Source organism: Thunnus thynnus, chromosome 7 (genome assembly GCF_963924715.1).
Source record: "Thunnus thynnus chromosome 7, fThuThy2.1, whole genome shotgun sequence".
NCBI lineage: Eukaryota > Metazoa > Chordata > Actinopteri > Scombriformes > Scombridae > Thunnus > Thunnus thynnus.
The window spans coordinates 33511754-33524246 of NC_089523.1; the positions used below are offsets into that span (position 1 = coordinate 33511754).

A 12493-nucleotide genomic window follows, 5' to 3' on the forward strand; every position below is an offset into this window, starting at 1 on the left:
CTGAGGGAGGAAAGTTTCTCTGAGCTCATTGATAATCCGATTTTTATGGGGCGGGGCTATGAACAGGATTTGTGACATCACTATTAGTTTGGAGCCAATCATGGTCCAGTATTCAGTTTACACAAGTGTGATGTGGAAGCTTGAAGCCTCCAGTGAACAAACACTGAGATGCATTTTACAGTGAAGGAGACATCTGGTGTCCAGCAGGTCATAAATCCTGGAATTAGTATCGAGGAAGAAGAAGTAGATGTAATTTTAAGGATTTTAATGAGATAATTGAACTTTTTGTGGAAAAACCATATTATACACAAATTATTATTCAAAGTAGCGTATTTTATACATTTTGAACATGTCTAGAGGTGATCTGTAAGTGTAGTTACGGTAGTTGTAGCTCCCCTCCAGGCCGCAGGGTGTCGCTGGTTCTCAGCGGGCTGTGAGCTGATCGGATCCGGATCTGAGGCGGAGGTTGTCGGTGACCAGGAGCAGCAGCAGCGGGCTGCAGGATGCAGACAGCTGTCGGTCGGAAAACGCGAAACACCGTTTTACTGACGCCTCCAAGCAAACTGCTGCAACATGCGTGCATGCATGCGCGCGTGCATAGAGCGTGATCGATCTTCCGTGTGTGAAACTATCGATTAGGCGCGCGGGGAAAAGTTATTGGCCGTGGTGTTTACTTTTGGACGCAGTTTAATATGAGGAGTGACGTGAATCGTCAGAGTGAGAGCGGACCGATCGGATCGATACACCGATACTGCTGAGCTAAGTGAGCTAACAGGCTAACTGTCAGCATGAAGGATCAATAAACTTATCGACAGGTGACACAGTGACATTAACAACACCTGCTGGCAGACATCATGGACTCGCTGCTGGACTTTGAGGAGTGCATCAAAGACTCACCTGAGTTCAGGTGAGCAGCTGACACACACACACACACACACACACTCACATAGTAACTACGCATGCGCAGACGCCCTGATGATGTTTTATTTATTTTCTTCAGACTGAACCTGGATCAGTTTGAGGCAGATGTTTCTCTGCTGGAGACACAGCTGGAGAAGGTACAAATATTATTACTACTACTGCAAATACTACTACTACTACTGTAAATACTACCACTACTGCTACTATCTCTACTGCAAATACTACTACTACTATAAATACTACAACTACTGCTACTATCTCTACTGCAAATACTACTACTACTGCTATTATCACTACTGCAAATACTACTACTACTGCTACTATCTCTACTGCAAATACTACTTCTATTGCTACTATCACTACTGCTAATACTACTACTACTATTACTACTACTACTGCAAATACTACTACTACTGTTACTATCACTACTTCAAATACTATTGCTACTACTGCAAATACTACTACTACTGTAACTGTCACTACTGCAAATACTACTACACTATTGCTGCTAGTACTACTACTACTGCTGGTACTATTACCACTACAATTGACAGCACCATTATTATACTGCTGCTGTTTTTAATGCTAATACTACTGTTACTATTACTACTGCAAATACTACTACAACACTGCTGCAACTACTACAACTACTGTCACCTCTTTTCTTTACTACACTCTTGCTGCTTTACTAGTAGTACTACTGTCACTATTACTACTGCTACTACTATTACTGCAAATACTACTATTACTATTGCAAATACTACTGCACTACCACTGCTATTACTATTACTATTGCTGTTATTACTGCAAATACTACTACACTGCTGCTATTACTACTAGTACTTCTACTCTCACTATAACTACTACTGTTATTGGTATTACTGTAACCACTGCTGCTATTGCTAGTACTATTAGTAACTTCTACTGCTGTTACTTTAACAACTACTACTGTTACTACTGATAACACTGCTAATATTACCACTATTATACCCACAAGTACCACTATTACCGTAGTGTAACTAATACTATTCACTATTCATGTTATTCTTACTAACACTGCTTCTACTACTGTTACTATTACTGTTACTACTTTGATTACTGCAAGAACAAGTATATTTAGCTGCTGTACTTATACTCACCGTGTCCTTAAATGTCACAGTGGAAGTTTTTTTTCCTCTGAACTGCTCTTGTGATACCTCGCAGTACTTCTTGCGTTCCTCCTGATCCGTAGGAGAGTCAGTGTTGAGCCAGTCAAAGTGATAATACCCGCAGATACTACAGAGAGTAATTCTGATGTGATACATATTACGAGGGAACGCAAAATACTGCAAGGAAACACAAAAAGTATCACGAGGTAAAGTACTGCGATGGAAGAAAAACTCCCACTGTGACCTTTTGAGGGTTTAGGTGTGAGTATATATTATAAATTAATTGATCTTTAATCTGTATTTCTGTCCAATCAGGTGATGAAGCTGTGCGGTAAGATGGTGGAGGCGGGACAAGCGTACAGCGCAGCCAATCAGCTGTTCCTGAGCGGCCTGGCGGAGCTCTCCGTGTACCACAAGAAGGACGGCGTCATCACTGTACGAGCCGCATAATAATCATATAAGTTATAGTAACTATCAGCTCAGCTACCAGTACTACTGTAATACCACCTGCTGCAGTACAACGTTGTACTTCTGTAGTACTTTACAGTGCAGTAAGACTTCTGACCACTACAGGAAGTTAATGACCTTTTAACTAGAGCTTCCACCTTGACCATTAGGAACCTGTAAAGCTTCGGTTGTAGCTTCTGCTTTCTGTATTCTCTGCTAAATCAATCTGCTGCAGAACAGACTGCAGGATGAACAGCTTCAGCTAATGATTATTTACATAATCTGCAGATTACTTCCCTGATAAACTGATTGATCCATAAAATCGACTCAAACACTGTCGTCTATAAAATGTCAGAAAACTTTATTTTATCATTTGGATGTTGGTTCAAAGTATCAATACTTACGACTTAAACTTAGATCAGACTAATGATCGACTCTCGTCTAGAAGTCTTTCAGTGTGCGTCTCGCCGTTTTGTTTGGAGAATAATTATGAGCACAGATATAGTTCCTAAAACAGCTGGAAACAAACATATAAGGCTGCTGGTTGTTAAGTTCCTGTAGTTTACTGTAGTTTACTGTAGTATCTTGTAGTTTACTGTAGTTTACTGTAGTATCTTGTAGTTTACTGTAGTTTACTGTAGTGTCTTGTAGGTTACTGTAGTTTACTGTAGTATCTTGTAGTTTACTGTAGTTTACTGTAGTGTCTTGTAGGTTACTGTAGTTTACTTTAGTATCTTGTAGTTTACTGTAGTTTACTGTAGTATCTTGTAGTTTACTGTAGTTTACTGTAGTATCTTGTAGGTTACTGTAGTATCTTGTAGGTTACTGTACTTTACTTTAGTATCTTGTAGTTTACTGTAGTATCTTGTAGTTTACTGTAGTATCTTGTAGTTTACTGTATTATACTGTAATATCTTGTTGTTTACCTGTAGTATCTTGTAGTTTACTGTAGTTCACTGTAGTATCTTGTAGTTTATTGTATTATACTGTAATATCTTGTTGTTTACCTGTAGTATCTCATAGTTTACTGTATTATACTGTAATACCTTGTTGTTTACTGTAGTTTACTTTAATATCTTGTAGGTTACTGTAGTTTACTGTAGTATCTTGTAGTTTACTGAGTCGTAACTTGCTGGTTTTTGTTGGACTGGTGGCAGAAGGTTGGCGTCTCTGCTTTTTGTTCTCCTGATTCATTTCCTGTTTTCTTCCCCTCAGAATTGTCTGAACCAGTTCAACCAGGGCCTGCAGGAAATGGTCAGCTTTCACACTGTGAGTGCACACACACACACACACACACACTATCACATTTTCCATCTGCCACTGATGATTATAATAACTGCTTGTTGACTCCAGACTTTGTGTCTCATTAAAGAAGCATTCATACACACAGATGTGTTCTTAAGAGGTGATTTACGAATGATTTAAGAACATTTGTAGCTTTAATTTTCTCATATTTCCATTCGTATGAATGAGATTTGTGAGTTCAAAGCTGTCGTACAAGTCATGAACAGACAATCTGACTTTCTTCATGAGGGGAGAAACTTGTTAGAATTTTAACATCTTCAATATGCATGAAGATTAAATATGATTCTGATATTAACTACAATAAAATATATAACTATAACAAACTTGATACAATATTAATATTTTCTTCACTGTATCATCATCATCATCATCATTTACTGAGTTTTCTTTTAGCTTTTAGGACTTTTACTGTCATAATTTGCACAGGAACTTCTGCATTTCATTAGTTATAAACAGATGCATCCAGGTCCTGTTGCTGACAGAAACCTCTAGTTCTTCTTCTCACTCTTTGGGAACATTTTTGTGAATGAAACTTGCTCACAAATGCAGCGGAACAGGGAACGGTCGCCTTATACTTATACTCTTTATACGTTTTAGGGGCGTTGATGAAGCTGATGATGATGAAATCTCTTTTGTCCTCAGATGCTGTTTGACCAGACTCAGAGAGCCATCAGACATCAGCTGACCAACCTCTGTACACAGTAGGTCCAACACACACACACACACACACACACACACACACCCCGTATCCGTAAAACATCAATAAGCAAAGAGAAAAGTAGCACGAATTATCCTGATGATGATGTTGATGATGATGATGTTGATGATGTGTCTCTGAGGTTCCTGCCCCAGCTGGCAGAGACCAGGAGGGAGTTTGTGCGGATCGGGGAGGATCTGGAGACGGCGGCGCTGAAGAGTGCTCAGGTGTCTCGCCACAAAGCCGGCGATGCCGAGCGGGCGAGTCACCTGCTGCTCGCCACACGCAAATGCTACCAACACTTCGCCCTGGACTACTGTCTGCAGGTACACACACAGCTGGCATCATGACTGACACCAGCAGCGTGAAAATGTTATTCATGTCTTCACATCAGACGCTGAAATATCCTGCACATTTTGTCTTTACAGCTCAACACATTCAAGACTCAGCAGAGAGTCGACATCTTAAACTCAGTGAGTTCAGCTGTTTTTAAAGAATACAAACTGAATCACTGCACATGTTTGCTGTTGTTTTAAATACTTTAGGAAATGCTTTTTTTCTTGTTGTCAGTCTCAGGTCAGTGCCTTCAGTACAGAGCTAAAGACTGTTGACTGTAAACGGGATAAACAGCTGAAAAACTTGCTGAAACAGTTGAAATATTTAGATAAAAGTAATTTTATTTAATCCTTTATTTAAACAGCTTGTTTTAATTGAGATCAGGATCTCTTTTTTAAGAGACCTGTGTAAACATATACAGTTTAAGCACAGACAGACACACAGATAATTCAGACACATGTTAGACATTATTTTCACATTAAGAAAACCAATTATAAGGTAGATAAGTACAACCTTTTAATGAAATGAATAAATAGTTGAAATAGCTGAAAGTAATGAATAAATGGTTCAAATCTGCAGCTTCTGCCACTCCAGGTAGTATTAGTGTAAATAAAAAATGAAACTTTGAAAACTCAATTATATGAAACAATATTAACAGGTTGTGTTTCAGTCCTGTCTTTCAGCACTGATGTGTGTTCGGTGTGTTTGGTGTATGTGTTCAGGTTTTCTCCTTCGTCCAAGCTCAGTTCACCTTCTTCCATCAAGGCTTCGACCTGCTCAGAGACCTGGAGCCCACCATGAAGACCATGGCAGCACAGGTCCTGACCTCTGACCTCTGACCCCTCTCTGCCTTTAAGCCACTTTACCTGAACTATGCCCAGCCCTTTGTGCCCCCCATCCATTATTGGAGGGAGCTGAATCTTCTATGTAATTTTATAAAATAATCTCAACCCTCCCCTTGACTTAGATGGCAAATGGTGAAAATGCTCTTTAATTTGCATAAATAGCCATTAAATAAAGTGTAATTCCAATAATTAAAGGTTAAACTAATGTTTGTGCTCCCTGTGATGCTGACAGTTGTTGTGTCTGGTCCTCAGTTGTCTCAGCTGTCAGCCGACTGTGCAGCTAAAAGAAAAGACCTGGAGAACAAACACCTGCTGGTCCAGCAGAGAGTAAGTTCTCCTCTTCATCTCCTCTGTTAGTTCATCTGTCTGTCAGGATCTCTCTTTACATCTGTCACCACGACTGCAGTCAGAACGAAAGCAGGAACATTTCCTAGAACAGAGGGTCCGCAGCGTTCTCAGGTCAGAATCAGGCGGGTTGTTAACGCTCACAGCCGGATAAACAGGAAGCATCTTATCTTCTCTTTATGTCTGCAGACCTGCTGGGAGATTAACATCAAAGTGAACTTTATTCTACCTTATTTATCTTTACTTAATCAGTTATTAAAATCCATCTTTGAGAATTGAGTGTGTGTGTGTGTGTGTGTGTGTGTGTGTGTGTGTGTGTGTGTAGGATGCTTCAGGGGAGCCGATGGTCGGCCCGTGTCCCAGGAGCGATGACATCATCCAGGGTTACCTCTTCAAACGCTCCAGGAGGAAAACCAAAACCTGGAAGAGGTACAGACATGATTCTACTGGTTTCTACTGGTGAAGGACACTTCCAGTTAAAACTGCACATAGTTCATATTTGTGTGTATGTGAGTAAAACTCTCAGAGCTCAGTGAGCTGAATGTTAAAAACAAGTTAAATATTTCAGAAAGAAGAAAAGAGAAGCGTCCACTGATTAGTTACTGATACTTTACCTCCAGTGTGGCTGATATGATCGGTTGATTGATTGATTGATTGATCAGGCTCTACTTAAAGGAACAAACTGTGGTTTGGTGTTGTTGCTTGCTGTGCTTTTGAATTTTAAAAGACATGAGTCAAACTTTTAATGTTAAACTTATTTTAATTTTCAGATGCTGGTTCTCCATCAGAGACAACCAACTCATCTACAGGAAATCACACAAGGTGAGATTTCATTCAGTTAATAAAGATCAATCAGTCAGAGGTTTTAAAATGTTTTACAAAAAGTGTTTGTATCTGCAGCTGCAACAAATAATCATTTAAAAATAAACAATAATACGGTTTATTCATATAGAACTTATCAAAACTACAGATTACAAAATGCTTTTAAGAAATAAACAGAAATAAAACGTAAATAATAAGTTTAATTCATACATAAAAATAAACATGATATATTTCATGCTATTCGAGATCCCAAAAGTTTCCAAACATATGAAATATGTCTGGCTGAACATTCAGGGAAATATCTAGAATATTTCAATTTGATGCAGCTCTCAGATACAGAATATATTACAGAGTATGAGTGTATGATGTTGTCAGTCAGTGTGGAGAAAGACAACCTGAACAACCTTAAAGCTACTTTCTTATTCTGATCAATTAATAGATAAATTAACTGGGTACTGATGGAAACTTTTAATAAGTTAAGACTTAATTGTCCCAGAGGGAAATTGGACACACAGTGCTACTGCTGTACAGCGCTAAATAATGAATCAGATCATTTGAGAAGGATGTTGTTATTTTGGTGAGGAACAGATGATGATTTTGCACAAGAGAAATAAACATTATGAGGCAGTGACATGTGGGAACTGGTCCTGCAGGAGGAGGCCGTTGTTCTGTTCGAGGATCTCAGACTGTGTGCTGTTAAATCTCTGGATCACATCGACCGACGTTTCTGCTTCGAGCTGCTGTCTGTTCAGAAGTAAGTCTGTCACAACGTTAACATCACTGGCAACACAGTTTGCTTCAATACTTTTATTCTTCTCAGGATCACAACTGAACACACAGACATGATAAATATATTTTTAGATTCAGTGATGTAAACTTTCTGAGGATGTAGTCATCTCTGATGTCTGTCACAAATAAACAATAAACCTCCATAAATCTGCTTAGAAACCAGAGAAAAAAGGAGCCTGAGAATCGTCACATTTTGAGGTTTTCTTCAGTATGACAGTGATCAATGATAGTTGTCTGAACATCATGTTACACTGCAGACTGGAGCTGCTAACAGCTGATTCACATGACTTGTAATGGAGACTATTTGACAAAAATGTAAACAAATGTGGCCCAAAGGAATAAGATATATCAGGATACACACACAATACTTGTTAGTGTGAACATCTGCAGATTCATTCCAAACTGAATATGCTATGATCCACTAAAGTTAGGCACGATACGACATGTTTTTATTATCTCCCCCGCCATCTTGACTGCACACACCTGGAGGAGATCTGCAGTCTACTGAGCATACTCTCCTAGTAACAAGCTGGGATATGTGTGTGTGTGTGTGTGTGTGTGTGTGTGTGTGTGTGTGTGTGTGTGTGTGTGTGTGTGTCAGGTGTTGTGCTCTGCAGGGAGACTCGGAGCAGTTGAAGCAGGCCTGGCTCAGCGCTCTGCAGGGCAGCATCGACCTGGCTTACAGAGAGAAAGCCGACGCTCAGCTCACACAGGTTCACTTCATCACATCTCTGTCTTATTTTATAACTGTGTTCATCATTAATATCAGTGATAATAATACTGAACTCAGTTAGTGGTGGAAGAAGTATTCAGATACTTTACTGCAGTAAAAGTACCAATACAGGAGTGTAAAAATACTTCATTACAAGTCCTGCATGAAAAATCCTACTACAGTAAAAGTACATAAGTATTATGAGCTTGATGCAGTTAAAGTATTGCAGTAGTGGTTTGACGTCTCTGACTGATGAATGTTGACATGTTGGAAACAAGCCTCCAGGTTCATGTTGAATAGAGAGCCAAAGTCATGATGTCACTTCCTGTTTATCTTCTGTAACTCAACATGATCCCTCATTCAACGTTGCTTTCATTGGTCTTTCTGAAAAAATGAGGAGTTTACTTCCTATATTCTCAGACTGCTCGGCTCTACTGAAGCTGTTGCCCATAAAGCTCCCTGTTCTTCCTCCTGCATCGCTGTTACGTCTGCAGCTGTAATCTGAGCTGAGAACAAACACGTCTGAACTCGCCGCCGCCCTCCACTCACTCATGAACTCGTCTCCTCTGTCGAGCCGTAACGCAAACCTCTAGGACTTATGGGAAACGATGTTTATTAAAGGCAGCTAAAAGCATAAATATTGAATAAACAACAATATCAGATGGTTTTTCAGAAAACTTATGTAAACATATGAAGCGAACCACAGAACATACTGATGAGAAAGCTTCTGTGTTTTGGTTATTAGCAGAGTTACAAATGTTAACAGGATTTTTAATGAGGTTTTCTTACATCTGGAGGAGAATCTGGAGGTTTCAGTTTGACTTCGGCTCTCTATTGAAGTAAATTATGACCCGAACTGTCTGCTGTAAACATCCCTCACAGTTTACAGACTCACTTTGACTTCCTGTTCTTCTTCTTCCTGTAATAAACTGGACTAAAACCTCAGATAAAAACACGTCACCACTGCTGTTTAATGTATGTTTAACATCTCTTCCTGTTGCAGCCTAAAGAGCCCCTCCCTCTCCTGTGCGGTGGGGACAACTCGCCGGCCCCCCCCTCTCGGAGACCGCCGGCGCTGGGCGTGGCCCTGCGGGGCCCCGGGAACCACCGCTGCTGTGACTGCAGCGAGGAGGAGCCCCGCTGGGCCTCCATCAACCTGGGAGTCACCATGTGCATCGAGTGCTCCGGCATTCACAGGTAAACACGGCGGGAAACGTCAGCGTCACACTGTCAGGAACGTCAGACGTTTACTGGACAAACACGGTCGACTCTGAACGCCACTCTGTGCCTCTCATCAGATCAGTTTCTCTTTCTTTACAAGGCACAAGTTACTTTTTCCCCCCATTGACCCGACACCAGACACCCCGCTGACATACGACTTAAACCTACACAAACAAACAGATTAACCCACAAATGACGATGACCAAGAAAGGTTTTATATGAAAGATGCCAACAGAAATTAATTAAAAAGACAAACCAAAAGCCAAAAGAAACAAAACAAAAGAGAAAAATAAACCTCTGAGCAGTAATAATAGTAATAATGATAACGATAAAACCAGTGATTACTCAGAGATGAGGGTCTCAGGGCCCCAAAGAAGTTATTCACTGACTGTTTAATGGAATAACTCATTTTTACAAGCTTCAAACGTAAAATAATGTCACTAATCCAGTGGGAGTGAGAGGGAGAAGGTAGTGTCTCTCCATTTTAGTATCATGCTGCGTTGTACGGGGGTTTTTCCAGGAACTGAGGCGTAAGAATGTCAGACTTGTAAGTATTTAAATTATACGAAATGTATCAGTTAGTTGTGAGAAAGATGCAAAACAGTTATTAATTAAAAGGTTTTCAAAACATTTCAAGCATTTTAGTTTCTCTACAAGATAATTACAACAGCGATGTTTAAAAAACCCAGAAGTTTTTTAGTTTTTTTTTAAAAAACTAGCTCCCAAAAAATACTTAAAATAATAAAGTCAAAGTGTCCCAATGACTTAGGGGGCTTAGACACTGAGCTTTGATGCATCTCTCTCTCCCTCATTTCCTGTCATCTCTCCACTGTTTGTGGTAAACAAAAATCCACTAAAAATAGGAAGAAATAAGAATAAGAAAGAAAGTTGTTCCCAGATGATCCACCAGCATTATTTATTACACTGATGTGTAATTAAACGTTATTATTCATTTGGAGTCTTATTTGTGTCCACCTGGTGAATTTAAGTCCAATATTCCCAGAAGCTCTTTTAAAATCACATCTCAGTGTTCTGACAGTGTTTCAGATTCACTAAGACTCTTTTAATCTGATGTCTGCCGCACCGAAACCGACAAGCTGACAGTTTTATTTTGTTTTTCACATGTACGTACAGCACTGTGCAAAAGTTTTAGGCACTAAAAGGAAAGTGAGGATGCTCTGAATAGTTTTTATTGATCAGTTAACTTGATCCAAAGCTCACAGTTCTTCTTCAGCTGCTTCTGTGTCTTCATGTTAATCCCAGACTGACTCCATGATGTTCAGATCAGAGACTGAAGATAGATCTTTATGACTCTGGATGGATGTTTGTTGTCCTGCTGCAGATGATCAGACGCCTCCCTGAGGAATCTAAACATTTAAAGTGTCTAAAACCTTTGCAGAGTTCTGTTTATATATCCTTCTGTCTGATATTGTTTGTGTGATTGTAGGATATGAATCTAACTAAACATGTATCAGTATTTATATAACATGACGTCCTCATGTCTGCAGGAGTTTGGGCGTCCACCTGTCCAAGGTGCGATCTCTCACTCTGGACTCCTGGGAGGCCGAACAGCTGAAGGTAAAACAACAGCATTATTCTTAAATATATATAAATTATTGTAAGATTGCACAAGTTCAGCTTATGATTGCTTATCTGATGTTATTTCCATATAATATTTATTTGTAATATTTTTGCAATATGACGTATAATTCTGCTTTAAGAGAAAGGAAAAAAATCATGTATGAAATATATTTTCTGCATGTTACACACAGACTTATTCAGTAAGATGGTTTATATCTATTGATCAGCTGATCTTTCAACCTTCCACCTGCCATCTAAAACTCTCTCTGATCACATGATCAAGATGCCAAAATGACTCCTGAAATCTGTGAACATCTTTAAACCAAACTCTTCTTCTTCTGTGGTTTCCTTCTCCTCCTCAGCTGCTGTGCGCTCTGGGAAATGATGTCATCAACCGGATCTATGAGGCTCGGTGTTCAGAGAGAGGACGAGTCAAACCCACAACTGACAGCCCGCGGTAAACCAATCATTACTGATCCATGTGTTTGATCATGTTGGGATGTTTGGACTCAGTTATATCTGTTTACAGGTTTAGTTAAGAGGAGTCGTTCTCCTTTCTGTCAATATGAAATTAATGTCTGACGTGAAGCTTCTTGTTTGACGTCTGCTGTTGTTTTTCTTCTCTTCAGAGCAGAGAAAGAGATGTGGATCAAAGAGAAATATGTGGAGAAGAGATTTGTGCAGAACAGCGGCTCGGACGGTTCTCGTAAGTCCAACCAACGACGAAGCTTTAAAGATCCAGACTGAAATATCTCATCAGCCATCGGATGGATCGTCCTGAAACTTAATTCAGATGTTAATGTTCCCCTCAGATCTTTTTCTTTTCAATTACTTGAATCATTTTCACTATAAAATGTCAGAAAATAGTGAAAACACCCGTTATAATGTCTTAGATGTCATGGTGGCGTCTAGAATCTCTTTTATCGGATCAACAGAAAGATAATCAAAGATAATCAGTTTACCATCATGTACGACTCAGAAAAACTTCACATTCCCACATTTCAGAAGCTAAAATCAGCAAATTTTTAGCATTTTTGCTTTTAAAAAAAAGATAAAACAATTTTTTTAACAGTTTTGGGAGGCAGTGATAAATGACGGCGTCCTGTCATCATTTAAAACCCCGACCTCATCACTGTTGGACCGCCATTATATCCCAAGTAGATGTATTTTAATTGGCCGACAGTGCAGAATACAAATATATTCAGTTTACATCATGTTTGACAAACAAAAGCATAAAATCCTCAACATGTAGCTCAAAGTTAAACCTCACAGAGCTGCTGCTTCAGTCTTGTTTCAGTAGAAGACAACAGTGATCAGCTGCATC

The 12493-nt window shown here is 39.4% G+C and overlaps 1 protein-coding gene and 1 long non-coding RNA gene across 2 annotated transcripts in view; both read left to right on the plus strand.

Moving 5' to 3' along the window:
* The window catches only part of LOC137186573 (uncharacterized), a 126440-nt gene that overhangs the window by 108786 nt on the left and 5161 nt on the right, over positions 1–12493 (plus strand). The gene's annotated exons all lie outside the window — the stretch shown is intronic.
* The window catches only part of zgc:162872 (BAR_ACAPs and ArfGap_ACAP domain-containing protein), a 17286-nt gene continuing 5161 nt past the window's right edge, over positions 369–12493 (plus strand). Inside the window, exons 1-17 of the mRNA XM_067595604.1 lie at positions 369–907; positions 1001–1058; positions 2385–2504; positions 3732–3785; positions 4464–4522; positions 4661–4844; positions 4947–4991; positions 5577–5672; positions 5952–6026; positions 6370–6473; positions 6815–6866; positions 7520–7620; positions 8257–8368; positions 9371–9564; positions 11097–11166; positions 11532–11626; positions 11799–11875. Of these exons, the coding sequence (XP_067451705.1) occupies positions 855–907; positions 1001–1058; positions 2385–2504; positions 3732–3785; positions 4464–4522; positions 4661–4844; positions 4947–4991; positions 5577–5672; positions 5952–6026; positions 6370–6473; positions 6815–6866; positions 7520–7620; positions 8257–8368; positions 9371–9564; positions 11097–11166; positions 11532–11626; positions 11799–11875 (1549 nt within the window). The 5' untranslated portion in view covers positions 369–854. The remainder of the gene's footprint in view (positions 908–1000; positions 1059–2384; positions 2505–3731; positions 3786–4463; positions 4523–4660; positions 4845–4946; positions 4992–5576; positions 5673–5951; positions 6027–6369; positions 6474–6814; positions 6867–7519; positions 7621–8256; positions 8369–9370; positions 9565–11096; positions 11167–11531; positions 11627–11798; positions 11876–12493) is intronic.